Source organism: Leishmania infantum, chromosome 11, assembly GCF_000002875.2.
Source record: "Leishmania infantum JPCM5 genome chromosome 11".
Taxonomy (NCBI): domain Eukaryota; phylum Euglenozoa; class Kinetoplastea; order Trypanosomatida; family Trypanosomatidae; genus Leishmania; species Leishmania infantum.
Genome location: NC_009395.2, coordinates 59,095 through 79,555, shown reverse-complemented (window position 1 = coordinate 79,555; position 20,461 = coordinate 59,095). Strand labels below are relative to the sequence as shown.

The 20,461-nt window shown below is 61.3% G+C and overlaps 7 protein-coding genes across 7 annotated transcripts; all 7 read right to left on the bottom strand.

The window, feature by feature from the left end:
• Positions 1-243: 243 nt before the first annotated feature.
• Positions 244-1,281, bottom strand: LINJ_11_0270 (NADH-cytochrome b5 reductase-like protein; the record flags this gene model as incomplete). The annotated part of the gene is made up of 1 exon (XM_001463793.1): positions 244-1,281. The coding sequence occupies one exon, from the start codon at positions 1,279-1,281 to the stop codon at positions 244-246; it is 1,038 nt and encodes a 345-aa protein (XP_001463830.1).
• Positions 1,282-2,250: 969 nt separating this feature from the next.
• LINJ_11_0260 (conserved hypothetical protein) lies at positions 2,251-4,035 on the bottom strand (the record flags this gene model as incomplete). Its single annotated transcript, XM_001463792.1, has 1 exon — positions 2,251-4,035. One exon carries the CDS (start codon positions 4,033-4,035, stop codon positions 2,251-2,253), a length of 1,785 nt encoding a protein of 594 aa, XP_001463829.1.
• Positions 4,036-5,948: 1,913 nt separating this feature from the next.
• LINJ_11_0250 (putative protein kinase) lies at positions 5,949-8,903 on the bottom strand (the record flags this gene model as incomplete). The annotated part of the gene is made up of 1 exon (XM_001463791.2): positions 5,949-8,903. The coding sequence occupies one exon, from the start codon at positions 8,901-8,903 to the stop codon at positions 5,949-5,951; it is 2,955 nt and encodes a 984-aa protein (XP_001463828.2).
• Positions 8,904-10,279: 1,376 nt separating this feature from the next.
• On the bottom strand, positions 10,280-11,023 carry LINJ_11_0240 (putative proteasome alpha 7 subunit; the record flags this gene model as incomplete). The annotated part of the gene is made up of 1 exon (XM_001463790.1): positions 10,280-11,023. One exon carries the CDS (start codon positions 11,021-11,023, stop codon positions 10,280-10,282), a length of 744 nt encoding a protein of 247 aa, XP_001463827.1.
• A 937-nt stretch (positions 11,024-11,960) lies between these two features.
• On the bottom strand, positions 11,961-13,517 carry LINJ_11_0230 (conserved hypothetical protein; the record flags this gene model as incomplete). Its single annotated transcript, XM_001463789.1, has 1 exon — positions 11,961-13,517. The coding sequence occupies one exon, from the start codon at positions 13,515-13,517 to the stop codon at positions 11,961-11,963; it is 1,557 nt and encodes a 518-aa protein (XP_001463826.1).
• Positions 13,518-14,155: 638 nt separating this feature from the next.
• On the bottom strand, positions 14,156-14,491 carry LINJ_11_0220 (putative pterin-4-alpha-carbinolamine dehydratase; the record flags this gene model as incomplete). Its single annotated transcript, XM_001463788.1, has 1 exon — positions 14,156-14,491. The coding sequence occupies one exon, from the start codon at positions 14,489-14,491 to the stop codon at positions 14,156-14,158; it is 336 nt and encodes a 111-aa protein (XP_001463825.1).
• A 3,922-nt stretch (positions 14,492-18,413) lies between these two features.
• LINJ_11_0210 (acidocalcisomal pyrophosphatase) lies at positions 18,414-19,745 on the bottom strand (the record flags this gene model as incomplete). The annotated part of the gene is made up of 1 exon (XM_001463787.2): positions 18,414-19,745. The coding sequence occupies one exon, from the start codon at positions 19,743-19,745 to the stop codon at positions 18,414-18,416; it is 1,332 nt and encodes a 443-aa protein (XP_001463824.2).
• Between the last annotated feature and the right edge of the window lie 716 nt (positions 19,746-20,461).

Sequence of the window (20,461 nt, the reverse complement as noted above, 5' to 3'; positions counted from 1 at the left end):
AGGCAAACTGAACCATCGCACTGATGGTGAGCGGCCAGCACCACCACCACCATCGCCCCCACGAGCAAAGCCTTCTCAGATCGAGCCAGCCGACCAACCGACCACCAGCGATGCCGCCGCTGCATCTGCCAGAGAGAAAGAGCTGAGCTGTAACTCGCCCGCGTCTCCTTCCTGATGATGTGCCGTCAACATTGTCTTGCTTGCCCTTGCCATGACGACCATCGCGCACACGTGTACACCCCGTCAATGATCTGCGAGGAAGTGTGTCGAAACGCCGAACTTGTACACTTGAGAGCGGGTGTAGCCCATGTCTTTGAGGAAGCCAGAGTAGCGATAGAAGGGCCCCTGCCAGTAGCCGTAGTTTCCGAAGGAGCTGACGCGACCACACAGAAATGCCAGCATCGACTGCGGCCCACAGATGAGCAGCTGAGGGCGGTACGTCGCGAGCTGCGACGCGGTGCCACTGCCGACGCCGGCGCCGGCCTCCACAATGCGCACCGGCGGCGGCAGCGCTGCCGCAATTGTTTCAGGGTCGATGTTACCAACGTACATGTTCGGCTCGATCGGCGCGGCGCTCCCCCTTCGCCGTCCACCGGCCAACACGTTGTACGAGACCTGAATACGGTTCTTGTTGCGCTCTGCATACGCCTTGAAGAAGGTATCCTTGAACGGAATGTCGGTGGCTGTGTGGTGGCAGTAGAGGAGGCTGAGCTTGGTGTCATCGGCCTTGTTCTTGTCCATGATGTTCATGAGCTGCAGCGCCACGGAGGCGCCGGAAGTGGTGCACACTACGCCGAGCTCCTTGAAGGTGTTCGGCTGGTATGGGAACTCCCGCATCCATCGCCCGAGATAAACGATGTCTCCCGGCTCGAGGTAGCGCAGGCGAGCAGACATGCGGCCGGGATCACAGTCCTTGATCGCGAACTCGATGAAGCCGCGTTCGTCGGGGTGGCTGATCGGGGTGTACCACCGGGAGAGCGAGGAGAGCTCGCGCACGTTCCCACTCATCATCCGGACAGAGCTGACCGGCTCATACCCGGCGTAGTCGTAACTGTTCGGCAAAGCGAAGCGGTACACGAACATGCTGCTGCCCTTCTCCCCGTTCTTCTCCACCAGTGTGATCGGCACCGGCGGTGCACACCAGCTCCACCGCTTCGCCAGCGGCCGACGTTGTTGCGTGGGCTGCAGCACGAGCGTGTACACCGCGTAGCTCATACCAAACGCCGTGGCGACGGCGGCTGTCACGCGGGTCACGTAGCCCTTATTCACGTCGTTGAACATGCCTTGAACGGCGCCCGGGATGTCTTGCAGGGTGAAGGACCACCGCCGTGGCGATGCAGCAGGACCGCGTCGCTGCTCGCCGGCCGCCCCGTCATGTCCGCCGCGCCTTTGATGGTGGTACTCAAAGTCCGAAAACGTACTGCCCTCTTCCCCCGGTGCAGGTCGTCGGTGCGACATGCTGCTCCCCGTCAGCTGCTGTTCCCACGGCTTTGGCGGCATGCGGTGAGGTGGTGGTGGTGGTGGTGGGGGCTCTCTGGATAGGCGGTTATGGAAGCCGCTCATATATGTGTGCGTGTGTGTGGCCGCGGTGACGGCGTAAGAAGGCGAAGGATGTGGGGAGAGATGCATACACGGTATAACGAGGAAACACATCTGCGGCGGCGAGTGTGGGTGCCACACACCGTAGCACCATCACCGTTCTGGGTAGACTGTTCCGATGCCTCCGTTGCTGTTTGACACTCTCGAGGAGCGTCGGAGGCGACGATTTCCGGTACTCTCGTCACTGGCCTGCACGAAACCACTGACGCCGCGCAGTGAGCGTGGATGCGACAGTGCCGGCGTGTGCGTGTGCGTGTGCGCGTGGGCTGTGATGCACGTCCATGCACAACGTGGTAAATACGAGTTGGCAGATACACATGTACAGAGAAAGCCGAGAGAAAAAAACAAAGGAAAGAGAAGCGTCACGCCCGCGGCATGATGTGCACACGGGCACAGGCGGCTGCCAAGCGACGGCTTCCACGTGCGAGCCCTGCTCCCCCTCGCACTCCCTCAAAGAGAGAGAAGGACAGCAGCCGCAGGGAGGGAAGCGGCGCCCCCTCTGTATGCGTGTGTGTGTGTGTGTGCGTGCATGCGGGGGTGCATCAGCGAGCACGCAAGACGGTGCTGGAGCTCACTCGTCCCACTTCCCGCCTCTCGTCTTCTTCACCTCCGATAAGGGAAGGGAGGCTAGGGGCGGTGCTGCACGTACCGCTACGCATGCGTCAGCTTCCCTAGCACGGCCTTTGAGCTTGCACAGGGAACCACTTTTACACTTTTTGCCGCCTTCAGCGCCGTCCTCATCGCCTCCTTCAGCGGCGCCTCTTCGGCGTACAGCATGCCGCGGTCCTTGAGCGTGCTTACAATAGCAGCGGCGGCGTCGGCTCCCTCGCCAATGACCACCACATCGACATCCTTCATCAAAAACCTCGAAGGACGCGGCTGATGGCCGGCGAGCTTGTCGGTCTTCGGCGCCTTGAACAGATGCCCACCGGCGTACGCCTTCGTGGCAACATCTTCCGTGTAGTTGTGTGGCCACTTGAAGCCGTACTCGCTGACGTGGCGGCGGCCGTGGTGGCGGTGTGAGAGGGTATGCGGGAGGCCCATGCGCGTGGGCAAGCTGCGCTGCACCCGCTGCAGGTCCTGCTCCACTATGTCGGTAGGCAGCGGCTTTGCGCCAGTGGCGCTCGCCGGCATTGAGACGACATCCCACGCACGGGATACAACGCTGTTAGCGATGCGGTGATGCCGGCTACCGTAGAGCTGCGGAGACGTGCGCAGAGCATCCGCGTCGGCCTCGTCGCCGGTAATCACCAGCGTCAGCGAGCGCCCATCCTTCGACATGATCGACTCGCCAGGGACGGTGAGGTAGCCTTTCTCGTCGGCGTAGAAGCCCCAGCGACCGCACAGCATCGCTGTGCTGTCGAGGAGTGCGTCGCAGCTGGGCTCGCCGCCCATGGCGCACTTCATGGGAATGCTGTAAGGCTCCGTCGCGATGAAGCGGTTGTGACTGAGGCCCATGTCCTTCGGCCGCGGCCCGCCGAACTCCTCGACGATGCGCGGGCTCTCAAAGTCGTAGGAGGGGGCGTGGTAGATGAGCACGCCAGGGCGGCGCCACCCCCACTCGTCGATCGGCGACTGCGACAGCCGCTTCACAAGCGTCACCTCCTGCCGCGCCACGTAGTTGAAGGTGCGAATCGCTGCCATGGACGCGAAGTAGGCATGCGTCGGGTTGTCCGTGATGATGCGGTACGGGGTAGCGGTGCCTGGGTCGCTCCCAAAGACGCCGTCTACCAGGTAGAAGCGCAGCCCTTGACCGAGGTGGTACTGAAGCTCGCGCAGAACGCGCTTGCCGTGCAGGGCTGAGATCTCCGTCACGTCCTTGTTTGCCGGGTTTTTGATACGGTGGTGCTGCTCGTGCTCCTTCGTGTGCGGGAAGCAGAGCCTCTGCACCGGCTTGCTGGTGCTGCGCTTGCCGTAGCGGATCATGACGGCGCCGGTCTTGGGGTCTTTGCGGCCCCACGCACGTCCACGCAGCTCGTAAGGGCGCAGGTTATACTCGCCGATGCCGTACGTGTAGCGCCACACGCCCGACCACATGCCGGCGTTCGCGTAATCGCCAACCTGCGACCAGTTAGACGCCAGCGTGCTGGCGTTGGCGTTCCACCACGGCCCAGGGTCTTCGTTCGTCTTTTTGAAGAGCGTCAGCGAGTCGTAGCCCCACTTGTGCATCGTGTGCAGGTAGTTGTCCTCCTCTGCCGCGGCGGCCGCATCTGGCATCACCTCAGCACGGAAGACGGGCTTGCGCCGCTCCTCCTCCGCATCCGGGTTGCAGCATATCTCGTTCAAGATGGAGATCTGGCCTGCAGTTTGGCCAGGGATGGGCTTCAGAGTCTCCTGGATGTTGGCGTAGCGCACGCCACGGAGCTGCTGAAGCAGCGGGGACGACGACGACGCGGCGGCGGCGGCCGTGGTGCCAAGCCGAGAAAGACGCATCATCTTCCGCTGCACCCTCGCCGCACGAAAGAGGGGAGGGGCGGACGGAGAGGTTTGGGAGGGGTGGGGTGTAGATCGTGAAGAAGACGTGCAGTGACGGACGAACACAGGAGACGTGCTTGTGCACCCCGCACGTGCCGGCGTGCCTGCGTGAGCGCCAAAGCGAGCGCGCGCGCGGGGCAGGAGGCAGCCGCCTCGCTCCGTGGGCCCACGAGCACTGCGGAGGCGGCTGCGAGTGATGCTAGCGCTGCAGAGCGTACACAGAGAACGCAGGAAGGGGCAGCCGCACCACGCACACGCACACACATGCGCGTGGCCGAGGACAACCACAGCGGACGAAGAAAGAGAGAGAGAGGACGAGCAGCGCGCCCGTGCCTAAGTTATTGCTAATCTGCTAACTACTCTATTCGTTGTGCAAGCGTGTAGGATGCACACGCGAGGGAGTTGCGTTCGTGGACCCGTACGCGGGGGCTGGGGTGGGGAGCACGTCGCTCTCCTGTCGTGAGAGAAACGTAGCGGCGACGGCTAAGAGAACCGATTCAGGAGCGATAAGTGGGTGCGCCACGAATATACGCTAACACGCGCGCTGTGATGTTTCTGTTGTGAGAGCTACCCTTAACCACCGAGTTCAGAGCGGGTGTGGACGTGCGGGGGTCGCAAGGGCATCGCGGTACAACGACACCAAGAGAGGCAGAGAGAAGTGAGAGAGGAAGTACCGCCTTCTGCAATCTACATGACGCTCTTACCGACACGTCTCCGTGTGAAAGAGAGGGAAGGAGGAGGGATGAGAGGGCGTTCCGCGTTGGCAGCGGAGGGACCAGCCGGGCCGTTGGCGCATCGTTGCCGTTTGTCGGTGCTCCTTCGATTCTCACACAAGTGGCACATGTTTTTGAGCATCCGCACGGGTCAAGATACACACGTTGCAGGGTCTGCACGCACACAGCCCCCCCCCCCCCCCACACACACACACACACAAAGCCGTGGGCAGACCAAGCGAACGCCGGAGGGAGGAGGGGCGCGTGGGTGCGGGCACGCTTGCTCAGGACAGACAGAGAACTACCGAGCACAGCAGGATCGAAAAACGGCGCACACGACGACGACGACAGTACAACAGAGTCGACCAGCGGGAGCCGATCACCACACATACCGAAGCAAGGATGGAGGGGGAGGGAGAAGTTGGCCGTGCGTCAAGCGCATACGCATTGCACCACACGCACGCGCACGCATCCCGCTCTTCCTACCCACCGCACGCAGGCGCCGACACGAGCTGGCAAACGGTGGTAAGGTCGAGAGAGAGCGAGACTAATGGCACGCGTGCCATCGTTAATACGCATGGAGAAAGGAAGAAAAGGGCACACGGGGGAGAGGATACTGCCGGTGGTGGAGTTCGAGGGGCGACCGTGAGAGAGAATGAGATGGACAGCATGGGGCGCTCCCACAGCACCGCCATCACAGCAAACAAACAAGAAATAGACAGGGAAAGGAGAAGACACACGCACGCACAGGTACACACACACACATATATATATATACATGTATGCATGTGTGCCTAATAGGGAGGCCGGAGGCAACAATATAGAAAGGATACACTAGGCACATGGAAGGGTATGCTCTAAAGGATGGGCGTTCGTTGATTGGGAGATGCGAGACAGTGAACACAAGTACACCCGCAGAGGCCCACACACATACACGCAAGCGGGTGGAGAGGTAAACAGTCAACCGTTCTCCACGGTGGGGAGCACTGAGAGGAGCGAGATGTCACTTAAGTCCTGTAGCCTGGGTCGGCCCTCTCGCCGCTCTCGTGCCCCCCACCTGACTGAGCTGGCTCCTCGACTGCTGCACCTCATACAGCCACCGAGGGAGCAGCGGCACTGCCGGCTGCTGAGCGCACTCCGCCAGACCCGCACGCACACTCTCTAGCTCTCCCTGCAACTCAGCTCCTGTTTTTTTCGGATTCGTGTCGGTCGCAGGATGTTGAGGCCGACGGATGTGATGCTAAGGCCGAGGATGCCCTTGCTGTACCCGCTTGTGCCGCTCTCATCGCTGCTGCTGCTGCTGCCAAGGTTCATACTCTCCTCTTCCGCGTCAGCAGCAAGACTTGCACTGCGCGCCATTCGACCCTCGGCGCAACACTGGTGAGAGGCTTTGCGAGGATTGCCGAGGGTTGCGCTTCGTGAGCGTGTGCTGAGCGATGCCTTCCGGCTGCGTCCGCCAGCCCTCACCTCTGCGGCCTCTTGCTCCGCTAGCATCGCGTGCAGCATGTGGCACAGCTCAGCTGAGGAGATCCGCAGCTCTTGACGCGGCTCCATCATGCGCCGCAGCACGGTGCGCCACTGCTCTGGGAGCGAGGCTGGTATGTTCACACCCTTCTCAACCGTCTGCGAGATCTGGAGCATGGATGTGAAGGGCACGTGGCCGATGAGCAGTGTGTAGAAGGTGACCCCTAGCGCCCAGACGTCGAGGGCAAACGGGTCGATCACGCGTGAGTCGCGCCGCTCCTCGCACAAGGGGCTCGCCGTCATGTTGCTGCTCTCGTCAGCATCATTGCTGCTTCTCCGCCGTGTGCACCGACCTGGGGCTTGCTCCGCATCCTCGTCTCTGTCTTCGTCGTCGACGCCGGCGTAGATTTCAGGAGCCATGAACAGTGGTGTGCCTTGATAGGTGAGCGTGGCGGCAGTTGGTTGGCCTGCCTTCGCGCTCATGAGCTCTGCGACACCGAAGTCGGCGAGAAAGGCGTGCCCGTCGCGGTTAACGAGGATGTTTTCGGGCTTGATATCACGGTGCACAATATGCTGCTCATGAAGGTACACGAGACCGTCACTGATTTGCGCTGCGATCGGCAGAACGGTCCACGGGTGCAACGGAGCTCGAATATGTCCAGTCGAGTCGAGCTGCGCGACAGCGCCGTTATCCACGTACTGTAGGACCAGGAAGAGGGAGTTCGCCTTGGGGTCGTTGATGACCTCGTAAAGACGAACAATATTGGGGTGATTGAGGTCCTTCATAACCTCGACTTCGCGCTGCAGGTTACGCGTCTTGTCCGCCGCCGTCGTGAACGGGGTCGACGGTGTCTGGCGGTGCTTGCTCCGCCTCCGAGCCGAAGAGGACGATGACTTGAAGTTCTGCATGGCTTCGGGTGTCGTTGTAGCCAGCGCAGTCGCTGCTCTTCCCCCACTAAAAGTTCCCCCGCTGCTGTGCTGCCCGAGCACGGACGTGGACGGGGAAGCCGACACGCGGTGCTGCAACCGGTACTTCTCTTTCGGCTTCAGAATGATCTTGATGGCAACACTCTTGTTCATGCTCGTGCTGAACGCCAGAACGACGCGCCCTGTGGATCCACTGCCGATTTCGTTCAGTAGAATGTAGTCATTGAGGTACTGAGCACCGTCGAACGTCTTCGCCAACAAGGCGGTGGAGTAAAACTGCGCCGTTGTTGTCGTCGCTGCCGAGCTCTCGTCCAGCGGCGGCGGCCCCAGCGGTAGAACGCTCGCTTCGTTTGGCTTGAGGTTCGGAGCCGACGCCATCGTCTTGACCAGCGGGAGAGATCCGCTCGCGTGCACACCATCACGGCCTTCGACCGTGCTGCGTCCGCTCGCTTCTGGGCGCGCCTTATCGGCCGGGTACGAGTTGCTTCGATCTTTCCTTGACGGCGCCTGCGCCGAAAGGCGTGGCCCCAGGTACGAAAAGGCGTCGTTGCCTGCCGGCATTGCATGCACATCTGCTGCTGCTGTAGTCTCTGCCGATGATGACACCGATACCGTGGGTATCTGCCTTGTCACCGCAGCTGCAGGGGGCGGCACAGACATCTTTGAGACGAGTGAGGATGAAAGCTGTAGGCTTGTCGACACTGATGGCACCGACGTGGGCGGCGCGGCTGGCATGGTGGCATGAGTTGGTGAAGGCGGCGACCGCAGCAATCTGCTGTCCTGCTGCCACCGATCGACACCGTTGCTGAAGCCACGGAAAATCGCGTTCAGTGCGGGCACATCGTAGGAGCGGCCCATCATCTGGTGAAAGGACGGCATCGGGGACAGCAGCGGCGAGTCTACTGTCGAGGTTGAGGGCTGGCCAGCATACTTGTGGATGCCGACGCCAAAGCCCTCGCTCGTTCCGCCGCTGTTGTGCCGCGACGCAGTGCGTTGTCGCTCGGCAGAGAAGCGATAGGGGAAGTCTAGGTGGGCGCTGCAGGTGGGGCTTCTCTTCCGCCACACTGCGTCGTTCTCGCCGCCGCTGGCGTCCACCTTTTTGTGGCGATTGCCACTGCCGCCTTTCGTGCGGCCTCGCGATGGGATGGCCAGAGAGAATGGAGATGAGGAAGATGGCGCCGTTTCCCGCTCGACGTCAGGCGGGTCGGAGAGGCGCTTGAATGAGTTGAGAGCAGGCAGCGGCACGTGCGAGTACAACATCAACGCTGCCATTGACGAGCGCGTCTCAACGGACGACCCGGCATCAAGTGCGATGGCAGGTTGCGAAGCCATCGCTGTCCGCTCAGACGCGGTCGCGACGCCGAAGGCCATTTCCGGCAGCACCCGTGAATGCTGCGGAGAGGCCAAGGACGCGATAGATGACGCGGGCGCCACGCGCGTGATTTGGGTCGATGAACGGAGCATCGGCCCGCGCAGCGGGCTCAATGAGGTCTGAGCGGCGGCGCTCTCTTCATTGAGTGCGCCGCCGCCGAAACCGTCATCATCTCTGTCGCCAAGTGAGCGCGTGGTGCTACTTGCCATGCTCTTCAGGCGCCGCCTAATCGCCATAGACTTTTGGTACATCTTCATTGCCTTGTCGAACTTGCCTGCCCCACCACTCGCACAGGCACGGCCTCTCAGGGTGCCGCTCCCGCTGATGCTGCCTTCTGCCTCGCTGGTGCTCATGGCGCAGTGCAAGTTCTCAAGCGCTCGGCCGTTCCTCAGCATCGGCTGCACCGCCGTGGGCGCACGGGGCAGTCGTAGAAAAAACTCGAGCTTGTTTGCGCGGCTGTTTAGGTGAGTGGCGCGATCGTTTTCACACCCTGACTCCGCCGTGGCCGCCGCGACACCCTCTCCACGAAGCCGACCTTGAGCTGCAGCCGCGCCAGGCGTAGCAGGCAATCCCTGCCAAGCGCGATACGCAGGCGAGAGCGCGCGTGCTCTCGCTCCTCAGAAACCAGGCGAAACGCCGTTTTACCTATACACAGGCATGCACACGTGCTGTGCACGCAGAGGAGGGGAGGAGGGGGGAGGGGGTGAGGCAAGTGTAGGTTTCAGTGTGGAAGGGCAGAGTGCCCAAGCAGATGACGTAAGAAAACCGAAACAAAGCAAAGGCGGACCGCGACTGAGGACGCGCAGGCGAGGTGTGGCCGGATGCGCCGTCGCGAGGCGCACCAGTTAGCGAAGCGGCGACACGCAGACAGAGGGGTGGGCTGGTGTGGGGCGTGATGGGGGAGGGCAGAGGAGTAAGGAAAGAGGCAGGAAGCGTGTGTGCGGGTGAGGGAGAGAGCGTCACTGCACAGGAGAGGAGAGGACCGGGCCACACACAAAGGAGGATGTGCACAGGTCCGATTTCGGACATACAAGGAGGGGGTGGTGCCAACGGTAAGATGGGGCTGCGCCCGCAGCGTTTCAGCCCGCCCGGCACCGCGAGGGCCAACTACAACAAGTGCCAGCAGCGCGCGAGGCTCACCTCGCTCGGACAAAGAGGCGCCTGCTCAAGAATCTATTCGTCCGCTTCATCCAATCGCGGACGGAAACGCCGGCGAAGGAAATGGAGCGAGGGCCGTGCATAATCCAAAAGCGCCGCCGCCGCTCCTTCGAGTTGGTACTGCTGCTGCTGCTGCTACCCAAGACGGCATGTGGTTCACTTCACCTTCCGTTTCTCTGCTGAAAGACGCGCCCACAAGACAGAACCCCGTGAACCAAGACATACGTGCACTCGTGAAGAACAGACGAAGCCTTCAAGCACCTCCGCCACCTCAAAACACGCTGCTCTCTCACTTCGCTTTATCGCCCGACACTGTCGGGGAAGGGTGCCCCCTGTTCCGCTGCTACGGCTTCTACCCATCCGCGCATTTCGCGGCATCGTGCACACGTGTTCGACAGTGCCGGAAGGGAGGAGAAGAAGGTGCCGGCACCGGTGAACAGGGGTGGGGTGGAAATCGAGAAGAAAAGATATATAACAGCTAGCGCCGCCTCAGCGACGTTCATACACACACACACACACGCTGCAGGCGAAGGCTATCCTCAGAGGTGCGAGAGTCGGTGAGGGGGAGATGCTACTCCTGCTCTGCCTGGCGCTTCTTCTTCGCTGCTTCCTCTTCCCTTTCCTTCTCCACCTCCACGACAAACTTCTGCAGCTCTTCCTCGGTCAGGTAGCGCTCCTCCTTGTACTGCAGTACCAGCAGCTCGATGTTGCGCGAGCCGCTCTCCACTACCTCCAGCAGCGACTTGATCGCGAAGTGCACACATTCGTCGCGCGACATGCCATCCTTGTAGTTCTTCTCCATGTACTCAATCACCGTCTGGTCGTGGCGGCCGATGGCGACGGCACGCCAGGCAGAGCACATGCCAGATGGGTCTGTCTTCCATAGGTGTGGCTTGCCGTCCTCGTTGAATCCCCCAATCACCGTGGCCACGCCGAACGGGCGGCTTCCGCCGCTCTGCGTCGACTTCTGCTGCACCCCGGCCACGTAGCGCACGAGCATGTCCACGTCGATGGTGTCCTCGTAGTTGAGCGAGAAGCGCTGGCACTCGAGCTGGGCCTTGTTGATGAGCACGCGCGCGTCGGCGGAAAGGCCGGCAAAGGCGAGGTAGATGTGCGCATCCACTTTGTAGATCTTACGGATGGTGCGGCTGTCCTGCAGCTTGACAGCTGACTTCTTCTCCACCGCGATCACAACGCAGTCGCTGCCGAGCACGCCGACCGCCGCCAAGCCCTTCTTCACGGCTTCCTGAGCGTACTCGACCTGAAAGAGATGCCCGTCCGGGGAGAAGACCGTGATGGCGCGATCGTAGCTCATCTCGAGGCGTTTCTCCGTCTACGGAGAGATGGCAAGTGCTGCTCACGGTGCGTCTAGCTACAATACTCGGCGTGTGGGCGAGTAGGCAGCGTTTAAAGTCCGATGAATGGCGGAAGTACAGTGGGGCTGTGTCGCTGTAAGGGAGGAGGAGGGAGATGTGTGTGTGTATGTGCGCGGTTCTGCTTGTTTAGAAGGTGCTCTGTGGCGGAGGGGGAGGGGTGTGTGGTGTTGGTCGCTCCACCGAGACTCACTCAGTAATAGCCAACAGACGACACGAATACGTGCGCACAGGCACGGCTGCTCGGCGTATGTTCTCTTTCACGGACCGTAAGCGAAGGAAAGCAGTCGGACTGGAAGGCGTCGGGGGGGGGGTAACTCTCTGATTGTTTTGGTGGTGTGGCTCACGAAGGGGCGGCGGCGGTGGTGGTTTGTGGAAGAGGTAGCGGCAAGTGAGATTAAAAATGTGGTAAGGGTGGAGGGTGGGGCGGAAGGAAAGTGGAAGGCATAGCGCACGCAGTCGTTCCCATGCGTGCACTGGCGTGGAAAAGATCACGACAGCCGACGGTGTATGGCTAACGTCGATGTGGACCGCATTCACTCGTACAACAGAAAGAGTGTTCGATGCGCGGCAGCGGCAGCTCTGCAAGCACGGCCAGCAGACCGCTGCGCCGCGTGTACGGGTTACGCAGATATGCCTCTGTGTTCCTGTCGAGGAACCTCGTGGCTCCGTGAGGGAGACAGCGAGCACCACCCATAGTAGTGGTAGATGCACGAGAGTGCACGACATCATGCTCAGCAGCACCGCGAGTGGAGGAGAGGGAGATCGCGCGCGGCAAACGCAACACACCCCAGGGAAGGGGGCGGGATCGCCACACGTCCCGGACGACAAGGATGCCAAGGGGTTCGAGGTCATCACACATGCACGCGCACTTCCCCGTTATAGATACAAGAAGGATGGCACCTCCGTGTAGTCCCACGGGTCCAGGGACAACAGAGACAGCCCTTCTTCGACTTGTGTGTTCGGCGCCAGCGGCACCGCGGACCCACGACTCCCGTCGTCGTCGTCGACTTCCTCTACGCAGAGAGGAAGCCCCGGCACGCAGGGAGGGTCATCTGAGCACGACAAGGACGTCGGAACCCTTAGCTGAAGGCCTACGGCGAACGGTGCACACAGCGGAGACTTCAGAACCTCGAGTTGCCACCTGAGCCGCAGTGCCTCCCTGTCGCCCTCGGGGCCGCCGGCGTCAAAGGGCTTGCTTGGGGAGGGCCTGCAGCCGGCAGACCGCACACCGGCTCGCAGCTGCAGCCGCACGTTCACATTGTGGAAGAAGAGCCGACCAAGCTGTCCCACGTCCTCGGAGCTGAAATCGCTACGGCACGCATGAGGACCGACGACACCTGCGCCTCCACTTGCATGTCTGCTATACTCGCTGCCCCACGCCTCGCTGTCGTCCTCGTCCTCGTTGCCGTCCTCCTCGTACACACCACGGATGGTGTGCGAAATGCTAGATCGCCCGAGCGCGGGCCAGGGATGGCGCTGCTGTTGCGTGATGACGAGAACTGCCACTCGCTGTTCCTCTGCCAGCCGCTTCAGCGACTGAAGTGTCGTAGCGAGTGCCTCATGCCGCTGCAGCGCGTCGTCGTCTTCGAAGCGGAAGCTGCGCCGCATGAGGTCGGTGATGCTATCCAGCACAATCAAGCCAACGGTGGAGAGCGGAGACGCAGAGCCCTCTGTGCCTTGCCAGCGGGCCAGCAGCTGCTGGAGGCCATCGAGGCTTGAGAGACAGGCGACATGCACAGCATCGACCAAGGACGACAACTCAGTTGCATCTGCTTCTTGAGCTGTGGCCAGCACGGCAGAGTGAACGGCGCTGCCGGACTGCAGCCACACACAGTCGTGCGCCGTTCCACACGATCTGGCATGACGGAGGCAGCTGCGGCACCACTCGGCTGCGAGCGTTGTCTTGCCAGTGCCGGGGAGTCCGGTCAGCTCCGTTACCCATCCGCGCCGCAGCCCACCCAGTAGCGCCGCGTCCAGCGAGCGAAGGCCTGTGGGGAGGAAGAGGTGCGAGGATGAAGCCGCCACGACCGCGGCACTTGCCGCTGCAGACACCCGACCATGCGCGTCGCTGCCACTGCCTGTCAGAAGGTGGGGAGGAGTGGCCCGGCAGCAGCTTCGGAGGAGGTTAGCTGCTGTGCAGGGTCGGTGCGGGGAGTGGGGTGTGCCTCCTTCCAGCGTTGTCTCCGTCGTGTCTTGAGGCTCCCGATGGCCACTTGCTGATGGTGCGGCGATCGTGGACGTTCTGTGATATAGAGGGCTCTGCTGTTGGCTGAGCTGCGTTCTCCAGGCCCACACCTGTGCCAGCGAGGCGTGGTGCCGTGCACACAGCTCTGCGTCTGGCGTCACTAAGAAAGCGCTGTCGTCCGGCATACGGCGGTGAAACATATGCGCTTCACTCTTGACTGGCAGTGCATCTGTGCTGGACATCATCATCGACATGGATGCGCCTTGGGGGCCCGCAGTGCCAACGGCGTCGTTCACGGCCCTCAAGGATGGCGGGCCCGCTGCTGGGCTCTCTACTGCTCCGTGCTGACTGGGGAGGCCCTGTTCGGTCACAGCAGCGAGATGCGTCGCCTCACGCAGGCCGCCGTACGCGCTGTGTAGCGCGTAGAACTGCGACTTGTTCATGCAAGCACCACTTACTGTGTCGCTAAGACATCCGCGCAGGCGTGCGAGTGCTTGTATATGCGGTGGGGGGGGGCCAACGCAGAGGGGCGACGAGGACTGAGGGGAGACACACGCACACGGACACAGAATGCGGTGAGCAAGAAAAGAGCAGTGAAGGAAGAGGAGAATTCACAGGCATTCATGGGCGTCTGTGTGTGCGCCAGGGCAGCTGTTTGAGACGCCTATACCACTGCTGCACGTAGCTGCCGCTCCATGAACGTCTTTTCGCGGCAGCACTCGTGGGTGCACCGCTGCTGGGCAGTGACCCTTGGCCGGACAGAGTCTACGAAGAGGCGGAGAGAAAGCGAGCGAATACATGGTACATGGCTTGCACAGCTTCCACGACTGTGATGCGATCAACCTATTTTTTTTTTTCCTTGTGCCCTCTGCTGTACCTCCACAGCTCAATGCGCGCGCATCGCTTCGTACGCCGCGTTCATGGCCTTTGCCAGATCCACGTCCGCCTGCGTCACCTTGTTGCCGGCGTCGTGCGTCGTCAGCTGCACGTGCAGGCGGTTGTAGACGTTTGACCAGCGCGGATGGTGCTGCATCTTTTCACAAACGGGCGCGACAGTGTTCATGTAGCGCATCGCCTCTGCGAAGTCGGCAAAGACATAGTCCCGCTCGATGGCGTTTTGGTTGTTGCCGTTCACCCTCCAACCCGGGAGCGACTGAAGTGCCTGGGTGACCGCCGGTGCCGAGAAGGCCTTGGGCGCACATAGAAGAGCGGCTCGACGCATTGCTGCTGTGCTGGCTGTGGCGCGTAGCCAGGAGGAGGAGGAGGAGGAGGAGGAGAGAGCGGGCGTCAAGGGTGGTGGCTTGTGTGTGTGTGTGTGGCCGGCGTGTCGGCAGAGGAGGAAGAGGGAGAGAGGGCTCGAGGAAGGGCACAGGGGGGGGACCACACCAGCACTGAGAGACCTTTGATGCACAGCTGCGCATATGCGTGAGCACGAGCATGTGCGCCACCATGGGTAACGCCTCTTACGGAGCAAGGAAACGCAGCGGAAGCTGCGACGTCGCTGGCGACGTTAGTGCCGACCACGTACGACCGTTCAGTCGAGGTTATGAAGGAGATGAGGGCGGCGCAGCGCAAGTGTAGGCTGCCCCTCTCCTTTACGCTTGTATCTTCTCCTGTGCAAGGCGGTGACGCCAGGGAGAAGAGCACGAGGGCCTAGCAGCAGCATCAGCAACACCGGCAACGGCCGCCGCGCGCTCCCATCAGGAAGTGCGGCATTCTCCTTTCCACTGATCAGCACACAGATTTGAAACACATGCACACGTCGTGCACCTACCCATCAGACACGCTGCGCACATGCAGTGCGAGCAGCATGGCACGATCTCTGCTTCCAAAGGAGCATATCTGCGCGCAGGAGGCCCTGAAGCTCTATCTGTCCATCAAGCGCCGCCGCCGCTGCTGCCTCGGGAGACTCACGTCTCGCTCATCTTGGCCTCGATGATGCTCCGCTCTGCCTTGAGGTCGCTCAGCTGCTGGCGCAGTTCGCACCGCTCTTCCTCGAGCTCTTGGATGCGCTGGTCGACGTACTGAAGGAGGCTCTGGCGTTGCTCCCTGTCTGCAAGGTGGTCGGTTGTCGGCAGAAGCTGCGACTCCGAAGAGCTCGACGCTGAGCGCGACATGCCGCAAGTACGTTGCTCAGATGCTGCGCTTTTGTGGTGCCCCACTCTCGTCTTCGTAGCGCCTCCACGCGTGCGTCGTGTTCCTAGCTCCTGCAGCCGTTGGTGAGTATTGTGACTGCAGCCAAGAGTGTGGGAGGGGACGGTGTTGGCTCGCAGGGGTAAGGTGAAGAGAGTCGGAAAAGGAGACGGAGAGTGATGGTGGCTTCGTGGCGCCTGTCCAAGGGACGAACAAAGCATGCGCATGTGGACTTTCGGGCGACTACCCCTGACAGCACACGGGCGCCATCGCACACCCTTCGCATGCCTCCGTGAGCGCGTCTGCGTGGCCGCGCAAGATGGTGGTGTGGAGAGAGGTGGTCGGTACTGACACGCCTCGCTTATTTCTTCACGGCGCTCTTGTACGTAAGAAATTTGCCTCTCTGCACTTGCCGTAGAGATGCCCATCGACGAAGAAACGACGGTGGCCGAGCGGGAGGGGCAGCGGCATCGGCAACTTCACAACTGCTGCGGTAGCCGTTGATGAGAGACGCGCATGCACACATACGTGGCAATTTCCTTACCTCCTCGCCTCGCTAAAGCGGTGTGCAGCGCCACGCACGTCTTGGCGCCAACAGTGACGGCTGGGATGGGCAAGACGGGGGGGGTCATCTCGATCGGGAGCGCGAGGTTGCCTCCTGCGTCGTTTCTCTCCAACCAAGCGGTGTCGCCTGTTCCATCGAACAGGGCCTCAGCGTAGAGAACGTGGCTCATCAGTACGCAGGTTGCAGAGCTGCGGAAGGGTGCAACGGTGCCTCCCACGCTGCTGTAGCCGGTGGAAGGGGTTTGCGTCACTGGGTGCGCAAGAGACGTGTGTGCGTCGAGGTCCAGCGTGCCTGTGACACCGACGCGCAGGACTGCTTAGAGCCCGTGCTACCGTGCCACTGAGCTTCCGATCGAACTACATGGACGGCCTGCACGGCGTCCAACAACTGGCCTTAGCCACCTCTTGCAGCGCCCGCGCCCACAGAATGCGCAGTCTCGGCGCTGGAGAAGACTTCGCGTTTGCCGGCCGCGGAAACGACGCGAGCGTGCGACTGCCGCCTGACACTGCCGCTGCTGCGGCATCACAACGCGACATGACGTAGCTGAGCGCTGAGGGAGTCGATACCGATGTTGCTGCGATCCTACCCGATGCTTGCGCAGACGTGTACGAGCTTGTTCACGAGCGAGGGCGACCGCGGGGCTGGATCTACGTAGAACTCTTTCGGCCGCGGCAAAGAGGGGTGGGGAGGGGGGGGGCAGCAGGGCTGCAAGCGATAGAGAGAGCGGGAGTGACAGGGTGGAGCGCCGCAGATGGGAATGAGGGCGCGGAGAAACAACGATACACGGGAGGCGGAAAAAAAAATATGCACAAACGGAAAAGCAGAAGTACCGAAGTCCAGTGCAGCGGCACTTGAGCTTTTGGCAGAGATCGGCGGAGCGTGTGGGTGGTGGTGGTGGTGGTGGCTCAAGAAGGAGAAGCGACACAGTTGCGTGCCTCCGTACGCGGAAGTATTCGGAGTGACGGCGCTGGGATGAAGGTAAGGACTGTGCCCATCGGTAGCGGGGAGAGGAGCCGGCGGGGGCTGAGAGACCGAGGAAGCAAAGGATAGGATGCCAAAGACTTTTACATGACGGGCGAAGATAGGTGGGCGGGAGTTGGCGTGGTAGCCCACGGAGTGCCACGGCACTGCTTGAGCCGCGATGCCGTTGAGAGCACTCGCGGCCGTCACACCCTACTGCAACGCACACGTGGGTCGCGATTCACACACACACACACACACACGCACACAAGCATCGGCGGCTCAACGAGGGGCGGCAAGAGAGGCGCAACTGTTGCGACCGCTGCCAGCATCGCGACATCTTCGCAGACGCGCTCACATGCTTGTCTTGGTGTCCACGTGGGCCCCAACGATGCTCACTGTACGCTGAGAAAGGAGGGTAAGGAAAGGACCAGTGGAAGTGAGAACGCACACACACACACACACAGAGGCCCTCATGCCCCATCAAGAGCCGAGAGTCTCGTGAGAACTCAGCCAGCGGTGATGATGCGTGCGTGCATCCGGGTCACGTCGCGGCGCATAGGAAAAGCAAAAGCCAGGTGGCATCCACTTTAGAGAGGACACAAAGATGCGCGAGGTCAACCACCCCAACGGCTCGTGCCCATCAACAAGACACTGCGCATGCCAAACAACACTGCCTTGCGGCTCAGCATGTCCATGCCACCATACAACGTGAGCTGAACGCCACGTGACCCCGGCCGCTCACACAGGCCCCCATCGCGTCGGGCAAAGCAGCGCCATCCAGGACCTGACCGCCCATACACCAGCAGCAATACATCGCTCTCACTTCGCTGCGTCGCGGGCGCTTGACCCTGCCGCCACCGGAGGTGGACCGGCATTGGCAGGCATAGGGGGGAAGGGGCCTGCTTGTCCCCTTCACACACAGAGTGGGGCCACTGAGCCCTGATGCGGCGCGCCGAGGTGTGCCCCTGTCATCAGGGGACGCCGACAACAGTAGAAAGTAAAGAAGCAAGGCCAAGCGATCACAGAGACGCGGGCAGGAAGAGGGAGAAGGGCGTGCGACTGAGAGGAGTGGGTGGGGCGCAGGGGGTGAATGATATCCGTGTCGTGCCGTTCCCTTCAAACACACCGTTCTTCTCACCTCAACCTCTTACTCTCCAAAGGACGCCAGCACATCCATACACCGAGGCTGCGTGAGGCCCTCGTAACGAGAGAGAGAGAGAGGCGGGGCGGCGGTGAAAGACATGAGCGAAGAGGCGCGGGGGAGGGAAGCGGCCCACGCCGTTGCACCGACAGCACAAGCAAGGCATCGTGCTGTCCTCTCAGATCCACAAAAGCCACCACAGATGCACCAAGCTACTCTCACACATAGAGAAACAAAGTTATGACGTCAGATGCGCCGTGCACGAACGCAGTCGACACATACACGCACCCACGGGGGAGGGCGCGGGGGTGGGGAGCACATCACGAGTGGGCGGTTTTTGCTTCACACCTCTTCCTTCTTCTTAATCTTGCGCAGATTCTCCCACATGTAGTGCGACTCGTCCACAACCTTCATAGCGTATGTCTTGTCCTTGTATTCACCGTTGAAGGCAAACTTGTTCTCGACCCCGCCTTGGCAAATCTTGTACACCCGGAACCACTCGCGCAGTGCATCGAGGCAGCCAGGCAAGAACTTTGGGATGTCGTCGATGTCTCTGATGAAGCGCGCGACTGGGTCATTGACGGACATGCAGATCACCTTCCAGTCCATCTGTCCGTCGTCGATCATGCCGAGGACGCCGAGGATGCGGACAGGGTGGATTTCGCCGACGCGCATCTGGCGCATGCCGATTTCAACGCCGTCTATTGGGTCGTTGTCGCCACTGACGCCGTCCTCGAAGATCACCTCCGTGCTCTCCCACGTCTGCGGGAAGGCGCCATAGTTCCACATCATGTCTCCGTGCTTGTAGAATCGTGGCACACCGTTCTTGATGTCCTGCTTGATGGGGTTAAACGGCTCGCCGGTGGCAATCTCGAACTTGGCGCGTGTCCACTTCGGGATCTCGCAGATGAAGTTGTAGCGGTTGGCGCGGATGTTCTCCGGCTTTGTGCGCACCGGGTCGCGCACGTAAAGCGGCACGTCGTGCCACGGACTCACACGACGGCGTAGGCCTGTCTCCATATCCTTGAAGTAGTACTTCACGCGGTAGCTCGGGGTGAAAATCTCACCTTCTTCTTTGATTTTGAGCTGCTGCTGGTGATAAGGCACGGAGAAGTCGGCGGACACGAGAGAGAAGGTGTCCTTGGTCATCTTGGTGTCCGGGTAGGTCGTCCACCAATTCCAAAAGACGTCGAACGTGATGTGCCCGTCGATGCCTTTGAGCTCATCGAACATTTTCTCTGAAGCCTCCTGCGACATGTTGCGGCCAACATAGACGCAGAGCTCCTTGAGCTTGTTGATGTCCAGGTAGCCCACCTGCGTGACGTCAAAGGCAGAGAACATGCGGCTCATGATCCGCTTATGCAGCGTTTGCGTGAGATCCTCCTTTGAGTAGGCGGCCAGGTCAAACTCGTTCACGACCTCGGTCTTGTCGCCATCGCTATCGGCTTCTTGCAGGGCAAGGTCGCCGGTGGAGCTCTGCATGCCAAGTCCGGTGCCAAAGTGCGTCACCTGCGGAGCGCTGGGCTTGATCTCCGCGGTGGGCGACATGACGTCCGCGATGGAGGCAACGCTCCCCCACGTCTGCCTCTGATCTCCCTCGGGGTTGAGGGACGAGCCGAGGTCCATCGCGTGAGCCTTACGGGCCGGATACATGTAGCGCGTGCCATCGGACATGCTGAGGCAGCAAGAACACAACTTAAGCGAGGGAGAGGGGCGGGGTGGGTGTGGAGCAGGCAAAGTGCGATGGCGTCGCTGTCGTCCTCTTCCGCACTCTTGTGACCGAAAGTGTGTGCGCGTACTGGCAGAGGTGTATCTGTATATATATATGCGTGCCTGCACGGCACAACTCGCTTGTATACGTGGGCGAGACGGTCTTGCTAAGCTTACTAATACCAGGTCTTTGTAAGGAGGGGCTCACGGCGATGTGGGCGCGGCTAGGAGGGGGGGGATGGGGGCGGGTGGGCTGCAGGCAAGCTGGAAAAGCGGAGCGAGAAGGCCGACACACACAGATACAAAGAAACGATGAAGCGAATTGGGGGAGGGGAAGGAGGAGGAGGCGCGCAGTCGAGGGGAGGGCGGCAGGGGAGCAGCGGCTGGACAGGCCAGGAGGTTTAGCGACAGAGCAGGCGCGTCTCGGCAGCCGAATATCGGGGAGCCACTGCACGCCTCTCACGCAGAGGTGAGCACACTTGAGCAAACGGGGAAGAGAGGTGGAGTCAACGCTGCTGCCCAGTCGCGTGTGAGCGCGCTTTACAAGACACAGTGACCTGCGTCTTCTCTCGCTCGGCAGCGGCCATAAAAGAGTGATTTTCCTGTTGGCAGCATCTCGCCTTGCGGGGCCGCCGCGCCTCCTCACCACCCGCCAACGTGAGGAAGCGGGCGGTGATGGT